A 20,849-nucleotide genomic window follows, 5' to 3' on the forward strand; every position below is an offset into this window, starting at 1 on the left:
CACACACACACACACACACACACACACATATATATATAAGCAAGTCTTTATATTTTGATTTGTTTTCAGTAATTCCAAATTGAAATCTCTTTGAACATTGTTTTCTGTTTGCCTTTCTAAAGATTATTTGAAGCATCTTAGAATACTGTAATTATTTTTATAGCTGTTTTTAAGCCTTGAGATGTGATTAGACAATATTTCTGCTTGAATCCACATTAATTTTGCAGTACATAATCAAATGTCATATTTATAGCAGTTAGTGCCTAAATCTTAAATAATGTTTTTATACGTTAGATTTTCATGAACAGTAAGAAGTTTGAATTGTTATAAGTATTTTAAAACTTTATACATATGACTTTAACTACTGTGGATGTATCGAAGTTTAAACTCAAGCTCTTGTTTTTTAAATCCCAAAATGTTAATTATCTTTTATTGCTTTATTTGTAAACCAAAAAGACACTTTTATATCTTATTCTATGAAATTTCTGGTTATTTTCAATGGAAAGTTTTCAAAGTTCTGTTTACTATTTTTTAATCAGGAAGTGTCAATGTATAGCTTAATGGCCATTTTAGTACTTAATTTGATTTCAGTTATCCTTTGTGTAGAAAGTTATTTCTTCATAACATTTTTTTCTTTATGTGGTTTAAGAGTTGTTGCTAAGTCTTTGGTTTTGTCTTTATAAATCAATTTCTTGCCTGTTTAAAGCATACTGAGAAGAATTTTCATATCTGATGTGGTTTAGTATTCATGTGAATCAGTGACTGTGGTTAAGGTACTGGGCTTTGAGCCCAGAATGTTCTGTTGCTTAGACCTCATTGCATTTGCTTCTGTAAACCTAGCTGAAAATATGTACCATGTCCACTTCATAGTTGGATATTAACGTATTCAGTCGGTGCCAATATTTTAATTCGTAGAAACATCTGTTAGCATGGTAAAAGGTTTTCTATTGAATTTGAAGGAAAACAACAGCATGAACATGAATTAGATTTTATAAAAATAGAACGTGTAGTATTAACTATTATAAAGTGTTTTTAAAGGTTTGTTTTCTTTTATGTCAGTTATCTAAATTAAAACTCATTACTAAGTAGAAATTTAATCATTCACCACTCTCTATTTAATCTTTATACTTTTCTTTCTCCTTACTCTCAAATTTTTGATATTACTAAAAGCATAACAACTATATGTTTGTTCAATTTTCTATTGTGCTGTTTGAAAATTTGGTTTGAAGTAGAAATTTCTATGTAATAAAATTCTTAAATAAGTTAATTAGGGATGCTGATAGTTTGAAAATGTAACACCAACTTTTTCATGTTTCTTAATAAAAAAAAAATTATTTTGCAAGTTTATGAATTATATTTAAACTGATTTCAATGTTTCTAAGATATGTATGATTGTTACTATTATGTATTCCACTCAATATATATTCAGAAGTATTATTTCTTTGAAGTTTCACATGGATGAAGATGCACAAATTATCTATTTTATGGTTTCTTGATGAAAATAGTTCAGCCGCATGTGCAAACTTGTTTATCTACATCAGGTTAAATTGGATCGTTATCAATGAAGAAGTCTCATTTTTTTTTTATTATTCACTGAAACTCTAATATATATTTATATATACATATATATATATATACATGTATGTATATATATATATATACATATGTGTATATAAATACATAATGTAAATCTCAAAAAATTTTGCATTCCAGTTTCTGTTATTTGCACATGTTGATATAAATGCATGCAAACACTATTTTGTTAAACTAGTTATTGAGATTAAGATGAGCCATGCCAAATCAGTTTGATCTTAGTGATTTGTGATATTTGCCTTCTTACAGAAGTCTTACCCTATTAGCTATAGTCACTGTTAATTCCACTAACTATTAATGTAACTCTTAATTCATTGATGATCATGTAGCACCATGCTTATTTACTGATTATCATTGTTATTCAGGGTTGTACTTCGGCATCTGACGACCAGGGTACTCTATGCTTGAAGTGCATAGCGAAGTATGCTAGTAAGACTGATGACTTTTTGTCTCTGCTCTCAGACTTACTGGCGTGCGTATCGCCATTCACTGTTGTCATCTGGTCCGGCAGAGGCGAGGGCTGTCACACATTGCACTCTCCTCTTGACCATGGTCGAGCCGGGTAGATTCTGTTATAACCCACCCCTTGACTTTCTGGTCATGTAGGAGGTCGCAACACCTCAATTCTTGGACCTGGTGGCATCTCTGACTACATACTTGTTGTGGCCTTGTGTTTCTGTCTACTGCTAACATTTACTGCTGAGTGTCTGCCTTGGTTTAGTGAACATCTACATTGTGTATGATCATCAGAATCAGCATTTTTCATGGAATACTTCAAGTATTTTGATGCACTGCTTGTGATCCTGTACTGGAGTAAGTATAAATGCTTTGTGAGTCAATGTTTAGTTAGAGCAGATGTCATGGGGTCTATCATGTTTATATAATGTTAACAGATTTAATATTCTCGACCCCACTGTATCTGTAAAAATCTTTGTAAACATTTTTATTTATTTTTACTTCAGTTTTTTTTTTTTCATTTTAAGTCATTTTAATGTTTTATTTTAATTTCTTCAAAATTTAGTTTGAGTTGTCATTGAATATTCTTAGAGAAAATTAATTTTATAATGAGTAAAACATGAAAGCATTTTTATATACTTCTCTTCCAAATTATGAGAAAAATCATAGAGATAGTAGCTGAACTGGTTAGTTTAGTGAATTGTGTTACCTAATGAAGTTAACTAAAATTTACATACTAACTTAATGTCAATGTTTACGATCAGTATTTGAAAGGATTAATTTTCAGGGATTCTAATCTCAGATTAACCATTTTGATTCCAAGCTGCCTCTGGTTCACTAATATGAACCTTCCATCATAATTTTATTTAAGAAAATTTCCTAAGTTAAGTTTTAAGTATCTTAATAATGAAATTAGATATTTTACTAAACTCATTCAAAATTTTTCTATTTGTTTTCAAAATTAATTGAAACACATGAACAGTGTATTTCATTAGAAATATTATAACAAAACATTGGAATGATCTATTTGAGAACAGGAGATCTGATTGCAACAAAATGATTGACGTCTCTTTTGAGGAAAAAAAGTAATTTTGGTAATTTGAGGTGTTCTAAACATGTCAGAATTGTTTAATTGCTACTAAAGACAAACCAACACTGGCTAATACAATGAAATAGCTATTAAGTATTAAGAATTAGTATAATCAAAAGTGCATGAGCATACACGCATACTCATTTAAATATTTGTCTTTTGAAATAGTCAAGACTTTATAAAAACTTTACCTTTTCTTATAAAATCATAGGTAAAGCTAATCATTATATATAAATGCTTCTACATTGCATTATAAAGTTAAAGCAAGTTCAAGAAATATTGATATTGTTTATGTATTAGGATTACATAAGACTACTTTATATTCTGTCCTGGTAAACTGTGGGGTTTTGCTTAGATCATTTTCATCCTCAAAGTTGTTTTATAATTCTTTCCAAGAATTTGTAAAGTAGGAATTACAGTTGTTAGATCAGGAATGCATAAAAAGTCTTTCATTTTTATTTTTGCAGAAGTTCAGGAGTTATTTTAGCAAATTGACATAATTGGTTCACCACCAAAATTGGGTGATTTTTCAGTCAAACCAAGTGAGTTTGAATTTACACACTTTTAATATAGTCAATTTATTTAATTAGTTAATAATTTTTGAAAACCCTCCTACTTTAAGATGTTCTTGCATAATGCAAAAAGGTTAAAAAGCACAAAAAAAAAAAATTTACAAAACTTTGCATTGGTATTTTTCAGAAAATGTAGTAGTTCCACTGTAAAATTTTTGCTTAACTTAAAATCTTGTCGAGCTACTCTTAAATTGGTTAATACATGTGTTAGAGACTGAACAAAAGCCTTGTAGCTGTTACAATTCTACATTTCTGCATATATTTTATATTTATGTCTTTTGGATTGAAATCGTTATTTGATCACATCCCACAAAATCAGAATGTTCTTACTCATCTGAGGATGATCAAAGAATATTCTGATTTAACTATAAAATGAAAGATGAGAACGTTTAAATCATTAGTAGTCATGTGGTTTGTGAATTTTAGTGGACAGTTTGTCTAGAAAATTTTTTAGAATAAAATCAAAGCTAGAATCTTCTAAAAAGTAGTGTCAGTGATAACATCTCACATTTTTATAGAAGAATGATGGGCATATGTTTTGGGTTAAGGTTAGCTATTGATTCTGCTATTGATCTATAAACTAAAGCTGTGAGCAAAAGATAAGTCATTGGTGAATGATGTAAGGACATAGTGGATTAAAATGCAAGCAATAATGATGAAATATTTGCAGAATGGAGGTACTTTTTTTTTTGTAGAAGAAAAACAATTGTTTATTTGCCTTCTTGGGATAAGAATATGTAACAAGTATTAATATCAAAAATCTGTAGTAGCTGTAAAGTTGTAATGAAATAATGTTAATGCATTAGTTTGAAATAATATGGTTAAAGAATCAAATTACTGGTGGATTTTTGAGTTGGAATTTTAAAATGAAAATACAAAAGTTTGAGCAATATCTATGTAGGAGTTTATGTAAATGTTTAACATGTCGTATTTAAATACTTTGCTGGTGTTAAAGTTCATTTACTCTGTTTTCAGATGTTTTCTGCTAGTAGATATATTTCAAAATAACCAAATCCTGTTTTGGATATAAACTTTATTGGTATAACTTTATAAATACATCGACACTCCAAATTGTTTTATGTTTCCCTTGTCAATACTGCACCATACATTCTAGACCACAAATGTTTTACTGACCCTACAGAAACAGCACATATAGCTACTCAGTATCTATATTATTGTATACCCTTTAATCTTTGTTGTCTCTTGTTCACAAGATATTATTTGGCAGGAGTATATTACCTTCAAATAGCTAAAAAAAAAAAATGTTATTTCTTTGGTAATTTGTATAACAAATTATTGGGTAAAATGAATATGCCTTAAGTAAAATTTGTTTATTTGCAGAACTTGGTGAGCTAACATGTAATCAGATTGTTCTCCTCAGCTCTTTCAGTGATGTTAGCGAATAGATATTGAGTGAGATATGCTTGTATACAATTCTAGTGTCTTTAATTGCACTTGTTATCTAAGAACTATATTCTCCACTTGTTCCTGCCTTATCCAAGCATTTTTCTTCATCGATATGTATCCATCAAGTTATTAGTATTTTCTAATTAATGATTTGTTTTCTATTTCTTTGTCTCCATAGTAATATTCACAATTATCAACCAACATTTCTTCAAATTCTTTGTTCTTTTGTAACTCCCAGAAAGGCTTCCATAGACTGAAAATCTAAATCAATGTTAGAGACAAATTTTTAAGAATATTTGTTAAAATCTAAATATCACTTTGCCAGTTATTAGATATAACTATGGTGTAACATACCATTTCAAAGCCCAGTAGTTTTAGAGAGAGGGTTAGTTGATTACATCAATCCCAGTACTTGATTGGTACCTTATGTTATCGACTCTGAAAGAATGAGTGGCAGAGTTGACTTCGGTGGTATGAGAACTGATAATGTGAAGAGCTGGGAGAAATGCTGCTATTCATTTTGTCCACTACGCTAGCAATTCTGCTCACTCACTGCATTATGGTGTAGCATATTAATAACTAAGGTTGGCCTTTAGTTGTCAGCAAAGCTTTTCTACCCTACTCAGATGTTCCTCAAAATTCTCTATGGAGGCTATACCCACACTGTCTCTAATTTGTCTAAAGCTTCAGACTCTTCTTTTATCAGTGAAGACTTTTCAAGTAACTTCCTGTGGTTAAACATTCTAGTAATATCATGACACAGAAATAACTTCTCTAACGATTACATCATAAAATTACTTAGTATTTCACATTTTTAAGATCAATTATTCCCAGTGACCCTTTCAGGAATATGTATTTGTGTAATTTTGACATGTAAGAAACATTGTTCATAGCAAAATATGAGTGACACCAATCTCTACAAGACCTATTTTAGTTACAGATTAATTTTGCTTAAAATGCTCCCTCTTTTCTTTTCATTTTATGAGATAATAGCCATCTCATAAAACCCCCTTACACATACTATCCTAACTCTAGTTATAAATGTGCTTACCTTAACTCCAATTACTTTATTGCCTTAGTACCATCCTTTCTAATCCCATATCTATATTAACAAACACCTCTAAACTGCAGACACATTTTTAGGTCCCTTACACAGTTGTCTCAAAGATCACCTTGCTCATATCATGGATTGTATTCACCTCATCTTTTTACTTCATGCCACCTTTTGCATTACATTTAGGTATCATACTTCTAACACAACATAGTTGTTATATGGCAAGAATATCACTCTATTGTCAGTAAGTTTTTTAAAGTCCCCTCTATATCTTTATTATTTCTAGAAGCCAGCACAATAGAAGTCCTTCACTGCATTTAATTCCCCATCAACCCATAAAAAAAACATCACAACACGTAATTCATTCATTAGTTGCGGTGTTTGCATTGAATTAAATTCTAACATAATGAGTATTCTCCACCACTATTGTTGAACTGGTGTTGGTAGTGGAGCAATATTGCTTAGATGTCCATCTTTGATTGAAGTTAATAAGCAAACTCTTCAATTCTTGGATTAATTCTTACAATAAACATCAAGTTAGTTAAAGTAGGTCAAGGAAGACTTAATACAAAATAGATAAATGTTTTAGATAAAGGGTTTCCAGTTTTCTGCATGTTGAGGTAGGTGCATTGTTTTAATTACCTCAGTCTGCCCTTGCTGGATATTGTTGCCACCCACTCCTTGTAATTAGGTGGTTAGCATGAAATACAGCATTCAACTCTAAATAAAAATATTTTAATTACCAAATTTTCCTGAACATAAAAAAGTAAAATAAATTATTAAAAATGATTGATGGGCCATGTGAGTGTGTATAGTTCTCTTTTAACTTGTAACTTTTCTGCTTAGGTAGGTCTAATCACAAAGTAAATTTTGAAAAAGCAGGACTGCTTAAACATTTAATAGTGAAAGAGAAGTCTGAATTGATATGATGTTAGACTACCATTTGAAAGGGTCAGCAGTTCATCTGTCATCAGTGCCATGCAGCAATCATGGCTAAGATTCTTAACTCAGATCATATGACTATTGTAAACATCCACAGTAGGAACATTTAATCTTTGTAAGGAACGCTATAGATGGGTTGTTTTGTATTAGGTTATGTCTGATTGAGCAGACCTATGATGAAGTGTTCCAGCTATGACCATCTTTTGTTTTTGTATATAAGGACTATATTGTCCACATTATCCTTTGAAGGAGATTTGGCTGCTGTAGCCAAGCAGTTCCCTTACTGGCTCAGCTGCTATTTCTAGCTGGTCATGTGACTTTGTAGAGGCTTGTGTCTCAGTAAAGTGGTTGGGAAACAGAAAATATTAATAAAATATCTGGATATTTGCTGATTTATTCTTAATGAAATATCAGGATTTTGTACCATAGTATTAAAATTAACCTAATACACAGTGATAAACATTGAAAAATCTGTATTGATAATTTACAAAGAACTTAGGTCTTTGAACAGCTAAAATATTTGTAAAGTTATTTCTTTAGTCTGAAGTTGTCAGAATAACATTTCATTCAAGGTTATTTAAACAAATAACATAAAAAATCTTTAATCTAGTTCTACATTTGTTATTAAGGATAATATATCAAAGTTAAAGTAACATTAAACATATTGTTTGATGAATTCACAGGTTGATAATATTCAGTAGCATCTCCAATTTAGCAAAACTTAAATTACAGTAAAATAAAATTGGTAGTTTTTAAGAGATTACTTCAGTTACTCTTTTCATTGATATTATGTCTTTTTTTTAAAAAATTTTATTTAGTTTGTTTTTCATTTTCAAAATCTACAACTTTTTTTTTAAGTACTCACTACCCCACAGTTAAGTAGAATAAGGAAAACGTTTTAGGTATGTTTATATACGATGATGATGTCGATGATAATGAAGTAGTTTATAGATTTTTATTTTATAGTTTTAAGGCAATCTTGTGCAACTTGTGGCCTGCAGGAGTTTCTGGATGGCATGCCTAATAAAAATTCACCTTGAATTCTTTAGTAGTCTGGCCTACCAGATGATGAGCCATATTTCATGTGGCCTGCTTCTCGAAAAGGTTGCCCATGCCTGTTTTAAGGGTTAAATTATGTTGCTAGAATTGATTTTGTTAGATTACAAGAGAAGGGTTTTTTTGATACCTCAACTTTTGTGATCAACATACGGTAGTAGTCATTATAGTGAAACATCACTGTCACACTGCTGTTTGAAATAGTCTGTTCATGCAACTTCGATTATTTTATTTTTTTTTTAGATAATAACATTTAGTAACATCATTTATTATTTCTGTACAATATTTGATCCACATTTTTATCAAAATTGCTGGTAGATTGTCAAAGTAACATTTTGCTATAGTAAGTGCTTTTCAATTTCATCATCTTTCATCTACTTGGATGAGTCTTCTTGAGGACTCATCCAATGAGTCTTCTTACAGCCAAATTTTCTTCCTGATGCCAGCCTTTTAGCTTACTTGTTTACAAATAAGGTACTTGATTCACATCTTCCCATGTTGAATCAGTGTTACTGGACTCTTAGTCCTGTGAGAGATAAATGTCATCTCTGTTGAAGTAGTGTCAATGCAAAGATACAGGTGGACAAATGCATGTATGCAGGCACACACACGCAATATATGTGACAGGTTTCCATATAGTTTGTCTGTCAAATTTCACTCACAAGGTTTTGGTCAACCTGAACTCATGTGGTTGCGAAGCAATCTTCTAGGACCACAGAGTCATACCTGCATCTATTAATAGAGTTGAGAAAGCTGATTTATAGAAAAAAATTACCCTAGTATTTGAGTTTAGCTATGGAGGGGACTGTTTTAATTTTTTATTTGGTGAATCAAGTTTACACAATCTCAACACCACACAATATCTAGGTATGCAGTTGGCTATAAGTTTTACCATTGTCTACTAGGGAAAAAAGGGCCTATAAACTTTATGAGTAAATGTTTACTCTATCCTCTGTCATGTTAATCATGGCACTGTAATTGAAGAATAGAAGTTTTTCTTCAATTTACAAACAAAATCATCTTAAGCATTACTCATTGGTTCATTGTTAATGTAGGGTTGTGATTAAAAAGGTAAAATCAGTACGTAAGCTAAAATTCCTTCAGTTTATTTTATTTAAGCATGGAGAAAGCTCTTATCTCACTGATCGAATTTAAGAAGTTTGTACTGTTTAACATCTGTTTTTCATGCCTTAATCAGAAGAAAATTGAGGAAGAACTTTAATGGCTGGATGCTTTTCCTGTTGCCAACCTTTTATTCAAGAGGCATTTGAAAACAGGGCTAGTGGACAATTTGTGGACAGAAAATGTCACTAGTTGTAACCCAACCAGAAATGATGTCACTGGTTGTTGCTGAGCCACAAATGGTGACATCACAAGTTATAACTCAGCATAGTTTTGTAAACGTTCATACACACACACACATGACAAGCTTCTTTCAGTTTCCATTTACCAAATTCCCTCACAAGGCATTGCTTGGCTTGCGGTTATAGTAGAATAAATACACTTGCTCAAGGTGTCATGTGGATTTTGCAATTGATGTGCAGTTTTGTTATTTACTTTCCAAAAAGGCAATGATACTCAAAGATATATTGCTGTCATTTGGATTGGTGAAAGTCTTGAATATTGTGTAGATTTTACAGAATAATATATTTTCACTCTTTGATATGAAGTAGATGCAATTTAAAGGTAGCTGAATGTTCTGGAAATTTAGTGGAAAACTGGGAAGTATATTAACTTTGAGGTTAGAGTATATTTGTTTAACTATTTGCTTTTGTAATATTCAGTAAGGTAATAGTATTTTTTAAGACTTATACCTGGTATTTTGGAGGAGCTATAGCTTGTTAGGTTGAAAATTGGTAATAAGTACCATCACTGTTGACTTCATTTCACAAACTAAATTTTGCTGTTATTACCCCCTTGCATTGCGGTTTCTACTTTTCCACATTCAATTTTACAGCATTTGAGGTGCTTCTAATCCTACAGTGCTACTCTTTAATTTTTAGGCAGAAATTTCTCTAAACCGTTTTCTTCCTGTGGACCAGTAACATATGAACTCAGAGGAAAAGAAAAGCCAATTAAGATATTTGCGAAATGATACCAACATTGCATGTAGCTTTCTCCTAGTTACCAGGACAAAGTGTGGAATAATAATTGCGGCTACTTTTAATAGTTGCCATTTGTTAAAACCCCAGAGACTGGTGGCTTGGTTACATTTAACAAATGCCAAGCAATGGCTTCTTAGGTTTTAACAGTACTTTACAACTGCAGAACTGAAAGTATAATAGACTGCGAGTCACCTGCTATGAAGTCTCCCTATTCCAAAACTCCTGACCCTTGTTCCTGCTCAAGGTAAGTATTGAGGTGGTCCTCAAGGATGGATGGGTTGACTAACTGCTCCATCTTTCACAATATCTCTTTCTTACTCTGCTACTTATTAATTTCTTTCTTTTTGTCCGTATCTAACTAGTTGCTCCCTATTCCTTTTAAATGTATTCATGAAATAGGCAATGCTAATAGACTCATCACCTCAGATCTTGTTAGAATTGGAAAAGTAAGAAACCCCTTCCTTTCTCCTCAGTTTCAATATTTTTTCTTAACGGACCTTGACCTTCATCTTTACATTAAGGTAAAAACAAAGATATATAAGTACAGGATCACATGCAGCTTTATTGTTGTTGTTCTTGTTATACCTTTTTAAGGTTTGGCCTGTTTTTTTAGAATTACTTGATTTTAAAAACTAATGCTTCCTACATTTACTAGCATTTGCTGTTGTGTTTGTTTGTTTGTTTGTGTATGTGTGTGTATGTCATATATGTATATATGCATACGTACATAGATGATAGAGTTTACAATTTTTGTTAAATGAAGAGATGAGCAAAAAAGCCTTAAAGGTTCATTTTAGAAACCAATATTCATTTCTTTAAGAATTTTCTCAAATAAAGTCTTCAAAAGTGACTTAGGAAAAATATTCAAGGTAATCTCTCTCTTTCTTTCTCTCTCTCTTGTGCGTGTGTGTGTGCGTGGAAGTGGATTTGTGTGCACACACAAAACCATTCAATTTTTTTTATATATATCTTTTGATACACCTAATTCTCAAAAATACAAGAATTAAGCCTTTAAGTAGAAATATCAGATCCTGGTCGTGTTGAGTGACTTAACTTTCTCATTGCTTTGGAGTTTCCCATCATGTGTTCATCATTTATTGAATATTGGCTTCCATTGAATTCCAGTATTAATAATGTAAGATGTTGGTGTCATTTACTTAAAGAAGCCTGTTATTAGAAATGAAGTGTTAGTATGAAACTTGTTTTTCAAAACCTTTTTCATTTATTCATTTTTGTAAAAATGGTTTTTTGCTATTTATACAATAACTTTTAAGGCTGTCACATGAATTGCTGCTCAAAATTACAAATATCTACTGAATTTTTTATTTTGTCACCTAATTTTTAAAAACATTTGTATTTGTATTCAATAAAATTGTTTTTATTATCTTGATATAATTTTTTCTAAAAGAAATTTACAGTTTTATTTATTGTAATCAATCCTTCACATGCTTTCTGTAGGTAGTTTCATGTATGGTAAGGCTAATGTAAGGGCATCTCTCTTTCCAGATGAGGCTTAATTTCTTTGACTAGTTAGCAAGAGAGAGGTGGCTGAGCAGGTCTGTCCGGTTAACAGTCCAGCTCTTTAGGAAAGAAGCTGATAGTCAAGCTTGGCTCTTTTATAGCACAGGTCCACAGCTCTGGCTTTAAGCTGTCTCATATCTACAACAAAAGTGATAAACTGCAATGGAAGTCCCTGGATCTCCATGCAATGCAGATGACGATGAAGCACAAAACAGCAATGATGAAAACTGTCAGAACCACATACTGCCACCATCAACGCAAACGTCCAATCTAACTAATAATAAAAGGTTGTACTTTGACAGTGATGATGGTAGAAAAAACGACATAGACTATGGCTGCACTCCTGAAAAACGTCCACTAATTATGGCCCCTGTTTCTAGTGTTATTACCTGTGTTGAATCCTATTTAGACTGTGATCGAGAATCTAGACTTCCTAGTGGAGAACATTCTGCACAAACTTCTCATGTGTTTGAAATCATAGATGATATTGAACTGGATGATGATGGACTGGGTACTGATTTGAGTGCTCGGAGTTATATCTCAAACGGCCGGGAATCACTTGATCTTTCTAGCGACGATGATGATGAAGAATACTTGGATGATAACGAGGTCTATGCATGGTTGGAAGAGGGGGTTGACTCCCGCAAGTCTGGATCAGATGGAGAAACAAAAGATGACGGATCACAGGGGCCAATTGAAGTGCAAAAGATTGTTTTAAAAGGTAAATTATTATTTTTTTTTTTTTTTTTCACTTTGAAGTGCCTTTCATCCCCATAAGAAAATTTTATAATTTTTATTAATATTTCTTATCTATTATCTTGTAACTGCATTTCTTTTTAAATTACACAACTTTCTTTCAACATCTGCTATGATATCAGATACATGAAAAACTTTGACAATTAATTTTATTCATCATTATTCCTAATTATGAGATCATTGAACTAATAAGGTTGCTTTTTATATGTATAAACCTATTTACTTTTTAAAGAACCTGCCCTGATTAAAAAAAAATTATGTAAAATTTCTTCTGATTAATACAGTCAGAATTTACTAGCTACAACTATAGTTAATTATTTTAATCACAAATATCTTGTGAAATTAACATTAATATTATATTGTATTTAGAGCAAAATTTGGTTAATGATTTTATACTGAATTTTAGAATCTATTCAGTTTATACCTGTATCAAACTGAACAGATTTATTTTAATAGTATTTAACAATACCTTTTCTTTTATATAAATAAAATATATTGTTTCAGAGAGGGGCCATGATCCATTTGACATTCTACCAGAAGGCTGGATAATAGTAACTCATAATAGTGGCATGCCAGTTTATTTGCATAAAGAATCAAGAGTATGTACTCTCTCCAAACCATACTTCTTGGGACCTGGTAGTGCCAGAGTAAGTATATATACATACATACATACATTTTATTTTTGCAGGCTTTTATGACTTATTACTTAATTTGGCTTCATACTATTCTGTGCTTTTTTTTTTTTTTTTTAATAAAAACAAAACTTTCCTGTGAGAGGCAAATAACATTACTTTTATATAAATTTTAATTTATTAATATTATACTCTTCGAAAGGTACTGAGCTGGCAGAATTGTAAGCGTGCCAAGCTAAATGCTTAGTGGCATTTTGTCTGTCTATACATTTCTGAGTTCAAATTCCTCTTGAGGTCAGTAAAATAGTACCAGTTGAGTACTGGGGTCGATGCATTTGGCTTACCCCCTGCCCTGAAGTTTCTAGCCTTGTGCCAAAATTTGAAACCAATACTGTACTCTTCTAAGTATGGTTAGTACAAGGGTTTTGACTTTTTATGTAGCAAGTTGTCTAAGACATAAGGCAATTACTGTTTACTTTTGGGGTTCTCTTGGAAAGAAAAGGTGTAGAGGAATTGTAAAGTGTTTTTATGTCTTTTATATGGATGAGGTGCTCTGGATAAAAAAAATCTAATGTAAGGTTTGATGCTAAAAAGATGTTATGCTGTATGGTAGGAATGGAATAATATTGGCTAGTATAATGACAAAAAAAAGTCATGAAGAGACAACACAGAATTGTTTTGACAGTGCTAAAATCTTAAGGCTTTCAAAATAGGTGTTAGTGTTGTAGCTATTCATGAGCAACTTTCAGCAAATAATTTTGTTTAGAGCACAAAGAGTTTGAACTCATGCACTTACTGCAATCTATCTATCTTTACATTTTTTGTGATAATTACACATTAAAAAAGATTACTTGTATATTTGAAAACATACTGCAGGACTTGGGTTTTGTTCTTGGTCAGAGTAGATGGTGCTCCTTGTTTCAATGTTTCCACCATGTCAGTGGGTTAGTATTTACAAATGATGTTATTGTGAAATGATTCAATCATTTTGGTCACGTATCTGAATGGCTCCTATTTAATCCTTTAAAGTTTTATGATTTATTTAGCCTACCTTAGCAAAACATATATCTACTTGTTTAAGCCCCTGGAACAGAAAAAAGGTTACATTGCTATTCAAGTGTTTAGAAACACATTAAATTATAAAAGCTTACACCGTTACAGTATGCAACAATATGCCAGATATATTGTTGCATACTGCAACAGCAAAAGCCTTGATACCCTATAGAAAATGAATCTTTAAAAGAAAACAGTACAATGATCCTAGAATAGTTGCTGGCAATCATTTCAGTTGATCGTTTAACCCTTTAGCATTTAAACCATCCATAACTGACTCAAATATTCTACCTTTCTTTTGTTCAAACCTGCCAATGTTATTCTAAAAATAAACAATCACATCATCAAAATCTCAAAGCTATGAGATAATGCATGAATAATGCAAAGTAATGTGAATAAATAACTATTAAATTTTACAGAGTAATCTGAATGCAAAAGGGTTAAATTTTACAATGAGATGTTTTAGTAAAAAGTCTAATGTTTGTCTGAATGAGTTAAATACTAGTCTGTGTCATGAGTTGTAATCTAGTCATAGACAATGTATTGTGCATTTGACTGGGTCTTAATTAATATTCAACTGAATTTAAATAAGTAACACAATTGCTCTCTATTTAAGTTACGAAAGAGCAACAGATTCAGCCATTTTTGTCACATATCTGAACTGCTTCTCTTTAATCTTATAGAATTTTATGATTTATTTAGCCTACCCTAAATTGTGTCTTAAATTAACACTTAATAGTGTCTAATATTATTGCTTATGATGTCTAAGTTGAGAATATTAACAATTAATTTCTTTACTTTTGTATTTTGTTTCTATTTTGCTAGAAACATGACATTCCTGTAAGTGCAATTCCTTGTCTTCATTATTCCCGTGAATTGGAGAAAGAATGTCAGCGTGGTACTCTTAAAGATCTTGAACCCTTAACTATCACTGAAGAACTTGAATGTACAGATAACCAAAATTCTGAACAAGCTGAAAATAATGATGAATCAGGTGAGCTTTTCTCTTCAATTCAGAACACTGGTTCAGTTGCGTATCCTACAAATATGACTTTTTTAAAAATCTTTTAGCTCCTACCACATTTTCTTTTCCAATTCCACAAACCCAGATAACAGAACAAGCAATCTTCAACTTCTCTGTCCACAGCAAATTAGGGCGTTCACATATAACACCTTCGTACACCTAATGAAAACTAAAATAGTGTGAAATTTTTTCTTGAATATATTAATTTTTAAATGACTTTTTAGTAAAATGTTATGCAAACAAATAAAAAAGAAAATAAGTGCATTTGTCAAAAAGAAAAAATGCCTCAATGATAGAGGGGTATAGCATTTGTTGTTATCATCAGTGTTCTAGTTTCATACCACGTATATGAAGGGTAGGGTGGGTGAAGTATTGGGTCATACCATAAATAATGCAGTTTTTTCTTACTTCTTTTATTATTTAAAATTAAGATAAGCAAAGTAGATCTCCCTTATTTGGTTTGAGTTTAAAAGTTCAAAGTGGACTAAACCTTTCATATCCTACCAAACGGATAACAATACTTTGCATAGGTGAAGACCTTCTTTAGCATGGGGTGTCAGTGTTTCTTTCCCTACCCACTGTCTTTTGCGCTTGACATTTTTATAGAGAACCTATTTCTCATCACCAGTCATTATTTAGTCCAAAAAAAGGTTCATTTGTGAGATGTGACAGCAAAGAAGAGCACACATTCACTCTCTGCATGCAATTAGACTTGGAAAGTTTGTGAGGAACCCATTGACCCAATTTGCTGACTTTTCCAATGGCACACAGGTGTCAATGAATGGTTGAATGACCAAATCCAAGCTTCTCTGCTTGTTCCTCAACAGTTACGATGGAATTTTGTGCCACCAGTGTTTGCAGGATGTCCTTTCTGAGTTCTACAGATCTTCCAGGATGAGGTTCATCTTCTAGGCTGTAGTTTCTGGCTCGGAATTTCTGGAACCACCATTGACACTGGCTTATGCTTATTGTCCAATCTCCATATATTACATTAATATTCCTTGCACATTCCGTTGCATTTTTACCTTTATTGAACTCTTATGAGTAAAATATGCTGAATATGCTCCTTTGTCACTTCCATTTTAGCTTTGAAAAAATAACTGTTAAAATCGAACTGCACTCTTCAAAATCTGCACAAAGAATAAGTACAAGGTAAAATGACTACCTGCTTTTATAGCAAGTTGATGCAGGTAGTTTATCCCATCTCCTGACTGAGGCCCAATGCCCAAAAGGTGCTTTTTACATGCCACTGGCATGGGTGCCAGTTACATGATGCCAACAACGGCCACGACCATGATTTCTCAAGCATGGCATATTGCACAGCATATATTTATCGTTTTCGAAATTTGAATAAATTTTGTCACTTTTCTGACACACAATGGAAAGAGCCAAGCAGAAAAAAAAATGAGCAAATTTATTTGAAAACCCAAAATCTAAACTAACAACACACAGATAGGTGATATACTCTTTACTCTTTTACTCTTTTAGTTGTTTCAGTCATTTGACTGTGGCCATGCTGGAGCACCACCTTTAGTCGAGCAAATCGAACCCAAGACTTATTCTTTAGAAGCCTAGTACTTATTCTATCGGTCTCTTTTGCCGAGCCGCTAAGTTACGGGGACGTAAACACACCAGCATCGGTTGTCAAGCGATGTTGGGGGGACACGCAAACATATACACACACATACATACATATATATACATATATACGACAGGCTTCTTTCAATTTCCGTCTACCAAATCCACTCACAAGGCTTTGGTCGGCCCGAGGCTATAGTAGAAGACACTTGCCCAAGGTGCCACGCAGTGGGACTGAACCCAAACCATGTGGTTGGTAAGCAAGCTACTTACGACACAGCCACTCCTACGCCTATATGTATAACAAATCAACATTTTTTGATATGATGTTGGTAGAAAAATAGGATTCACATATTAAAGGTTAGTCATGGCTATATAGTTAAGGAATTCAATTCACAATCTGTGGTTCTGGATTTTATCCCACTCCAGGTAGCTTTAGGCAAGCATCCTCTACACAACCTTGGGCTGATCAATGCTTTGTGAATGCAGTTTGGTAGATGGGAACTGTGCAGAAGCTTATCATATATCATCAGAATCATTTAACATCTGTCTTCCATGCTGGTATGGGTTGGACAGTTTCACAGGAGCTGACAAACCTGAGGAGTTCGCCAAGCTTTACTGTCTGATTTGGTATGGTTTCTACAGCTGAATGCCCTTCCTAGTGCCAGCTACTTCACAGAATGTATTGGGTGCTTTTTACGTGGCACCAGCACTATATGTACACTGAACTGCAAAAGAAATGCGAGACGTGTGTGACTGCGAAATATGTTTTAATTTCATTATGTCAGAGATAAATTTTGATAAATCTGATAAAGTCAATTTCTTGGATGCACTTGACCACAGTCTATGGGTTGTTGTCATGTGTTCCGGTAGTGGGCGGATCCAGCACATCAAGATTGTAGGGCGTGACATGTTCAGTACTGTGTATGCCCTCCCTGAGTGTTCAAAACGGCCATACACTGTTGGTACATGGAGTGCATGAGTTGGTTCACAAAAGCCTTTGGTACCTATGCCCACACCCTGAGGAAAGCTGCCTCCAGTTCCACACGAGTTGTTGGCCTTGAGACCACCTGGTTCAGCTGTCTCTGAATTTCATCCCACAGGTGTTGAATTGGCAGGCTGAGAGCCGGCCACAGCATGGTTCTGATGTGCTGATGTAGGAAGTCCATGGCGACCCTGGCCATGTGGGAAGGAGTATTGTCCTGCTGGAACACATGGCTTTGGTGATGTGTGAAGAAGGGCATGATGTGAGGTCTTAGGATCTGGTCAATGTAGCGCTGTGCTGTGATGCCACTCCCTCTGCCTGCACCAATATTTCGGAAAATATAGGATCCAGTTCTCTGATTCAGGCCTATAGCACCCAAAACCATGATGCTTTGGCCACCCCACCTGTCTCTCTCCATGACAAATGCATCTGTAACGACCGTGCGACCAGGAGATGGTGACGAGGAATGGCTCCTTTAGCGCATCGCATGGTCGATACAAATAAAAAACGCGAAAAGAGGTTAAATGAGTATAAGTGCCAAAAAGGAAAAAAGAGAGATACAACCGGTAGAAGGTTTAAGAGAAGGTTTTATTGATATGTCAACTTGTGTGTGTGTGAGTGTGACATATAAACATAATAATAGACAGGCCATCATGCAAACAAAGTGTATGTGTATACAAACTTGGATGTATGTGTGTGAGAGAAATACAGAGCATAGAAAAGGACGTTAGAAGAAACTCCAGGCACAAGGATGGTAAATACCAGTTCGTATTGAAGGTACACAGTAGTTGAGGTGCTGTAAGAAGTTGTGGCTGCAAGGCAGAGCCGGGGAGACACATGTCGTGTAAGAAGTTGAGGCCTCAATGCTGCGGACGGTTACTTGGTACAGGAGTTCTTGCTCGTTGTACTCGCTGTTAACCATGGTGAAGCATTTCACAAACAGCGTGGGGAAAAGCTATGCAAGTGCTGCTGGTGGTGTGTATGTAGAGAAGTTGATGTAGACGCTAAGAAGCTGGCGGTGGCGACAAAGGAGTTTGCAGTAAGCTGTTGAACGAAGTGATGGATCTCCATGAAGCTGTGTCGTGTTGTCGCTGGAACTGGCTGTGTGCTCTGTGGCCAGCGGCTAGACCTCAGAAGGTCTAAAGCCGACTTACAATCATATGCAGAAAAGCTAGCTATTTATAAGGTACTATCGGCTCAAACAGGGGTTCAGAAAAACTGTCCCACACGACCTTATTTGAAGGCTGCAATTGGTAGGGTTGCACCCTGGTGTGAAATAGAACAAGAGACAAAAATGCACCAATACCAACCAATCAGAGTGGTGGACACAACAGGGTCCAAAAGTGCGGCCGAAGGCTAGCTGTTAACCACTACGTCCGCACTCATGTATATATAACAGAGAGAGAGAGAAGTACACTACACATCTCTGTATCGTTCACCCCTCTTACGCCACACCCGCACTCTGCCATTCGAGGTGGAAACGCAGTACCAGCTCTCGTCAGAGAAGACTATCAACCTCCATTGCTGGTGCTGCCAATGTCAGTGCTGTGTAACCCACTGTAGTCGTGCCTGATGGTGGCAGGCAGTGAGGACAGGCCTTCAAACAGGATAATGGCAACACAGGTTGTTGGCAGCCAGTCAACATCTTTCTGTGCTGTCGCTGATGTGTCGCTATCCAGTGGTAATGGTCTCACGAGCTGTCATGCTGATCAGTCTGAAGTGATCACAGAGGTGTTGCAGGTGGATGAAACAGTCCTGCCTGGGCGTGGTCACCCAGGGGCGCCCTCTGCGGGCAAAGTCTGCAGTGCTGTTGGTGTTGTTGTATCGCTGTTGCAGGCGATAGATGGTGCTAACATGGACATTGTAAGCTTTCACAACAACCAGGGCATGTTGTCTTGCTTGTAATTGGCCAATAGCTTGTTCTCTCTGCACTGCTGACAATCTGGTCATACCTGATGCATCCAAATTACGAATGCCAGGAACGTGGTTCAAGTTGATTTTTATACTCATAACCTCCATGAGATGCACATGCATTTTGGTTTTCATGACAATTGTTTGCAACTGCCACCCATGGCATTCAGTGCAGCTGCGTTTTGGTGTGTCATTTCAGGGAAAGTTGAAAGGTTACCTGCGATTTGGGTTTCAGTCATAAACCAGCATGTCTTGGAATATTTACGCTTAGATCCCCGAAATAAATTTTCAGAATTTACCATATAAAAATGACATTTGAAAAAATCGCATTTCCTTTGCGATTCAGTGAATTTCTATATATATGTATGTGTATACCTTTTGCCAATATATAAGACCAAAAGTTGTATATATTGGGGAGAAAAGCAATAAAACTGGTGTATGCATACAGTGATACCTTGTGGTATTTCTTCTGCCCAAATTACACAGACAGTCCCTTGTCATTCTCATCACTGGAAAAGCAGTAAATCATTGGCTAGTTGGGAATCTATATTATAGCAATGCTTTTCCACAAAGTGCATGACAATGACGATGACTGCAACCACCACCACTACTACCATCATCATTTAATGTCTGTTCTTTATTCTGGCAAGGGTTGGATGGTTCGACAATAGAAGGCCAGCTGAAGAGCTGCCCAGGCTCCATTTGTTTGTTTTTGATTGGTTTCTGTGGCTGGATGCCCTTCCCAGCACTGGCCACTTTACAGAGTGTACTGGGTGCTTTTAACATGGCACCAACCATGGTGCTTTTAAGTGGAGCTGGCACAGGTACTTTTACATGGCACTGGCACAGGTGCTTTTACATTGCACCAGCACCCATGAGTCTGCAAAACTAGGATCTCACAGCTGAGAGAGGGACATAGAGAACAAGCCTGTATGCATTGATGGCCACAATTTCACTTAGCTTGATGCGTCTTCTTGTTTATTATTATGTAGCTGATTTCATATTCCGCTACTATTTGCATTATAGATGGATGACACACACACACACACACACATAACATAGATGGGCTATATGTGTGTGTAAGTAGATGCATAAGCACATGCCCCCCCCCCCC

The 20,849-nt window shown here is 34.4% G+C and overlaps 1 protein-coding gene across 1 annotated transcript in view; it reads left to right on the top strand.

The window, feature by feature from the left end:
• The window catches only part of LOC106876173 (microprocessor complex subunit DGCR8), a 78,956-nt gene that overhangs the window by 9,747 nt on the left and 48,360 nt on the right, over positions 1 to 20,849 (top strand). The window contains exons 2-4 of the mRNA XM_052967036.1: positions 11,782 to 12,517; positions 13,057 to 13,199; positions 15,063 to 15,231. Coding sequence (XP_052822996.1) covers positions 11,959 to 12,517; positions 13,057 to 13,199; positions 15,063 to 15,231 — 871 coding nt within the window. The 5' untranslated portion in view covers positions 11,782 to 11,958. The remainder of the gene's footprint in view (positions 1 to 11,781; positions 12,518 to 13,056; positions 13,200 to 15,062; positions 15,232 to 20,849) is intronic.

The sequence above is a fragment of the Octopus bimaculoides genome, chromosome 1, assembly GCF_001194135.2.
Source record: "Octopus bimaculoides isolate UCB-OBI-ISO-001 chromosome 1, ASM119413v2, whole genome shotgun sequence".
In the NCBI taxonomy this organism is placed as follows: Eukaryota; Metazoa; Mollusca; class Cephalopoda; order Octopoda; family Octopodidae; genus Octopus; species Octopus bimaculoides.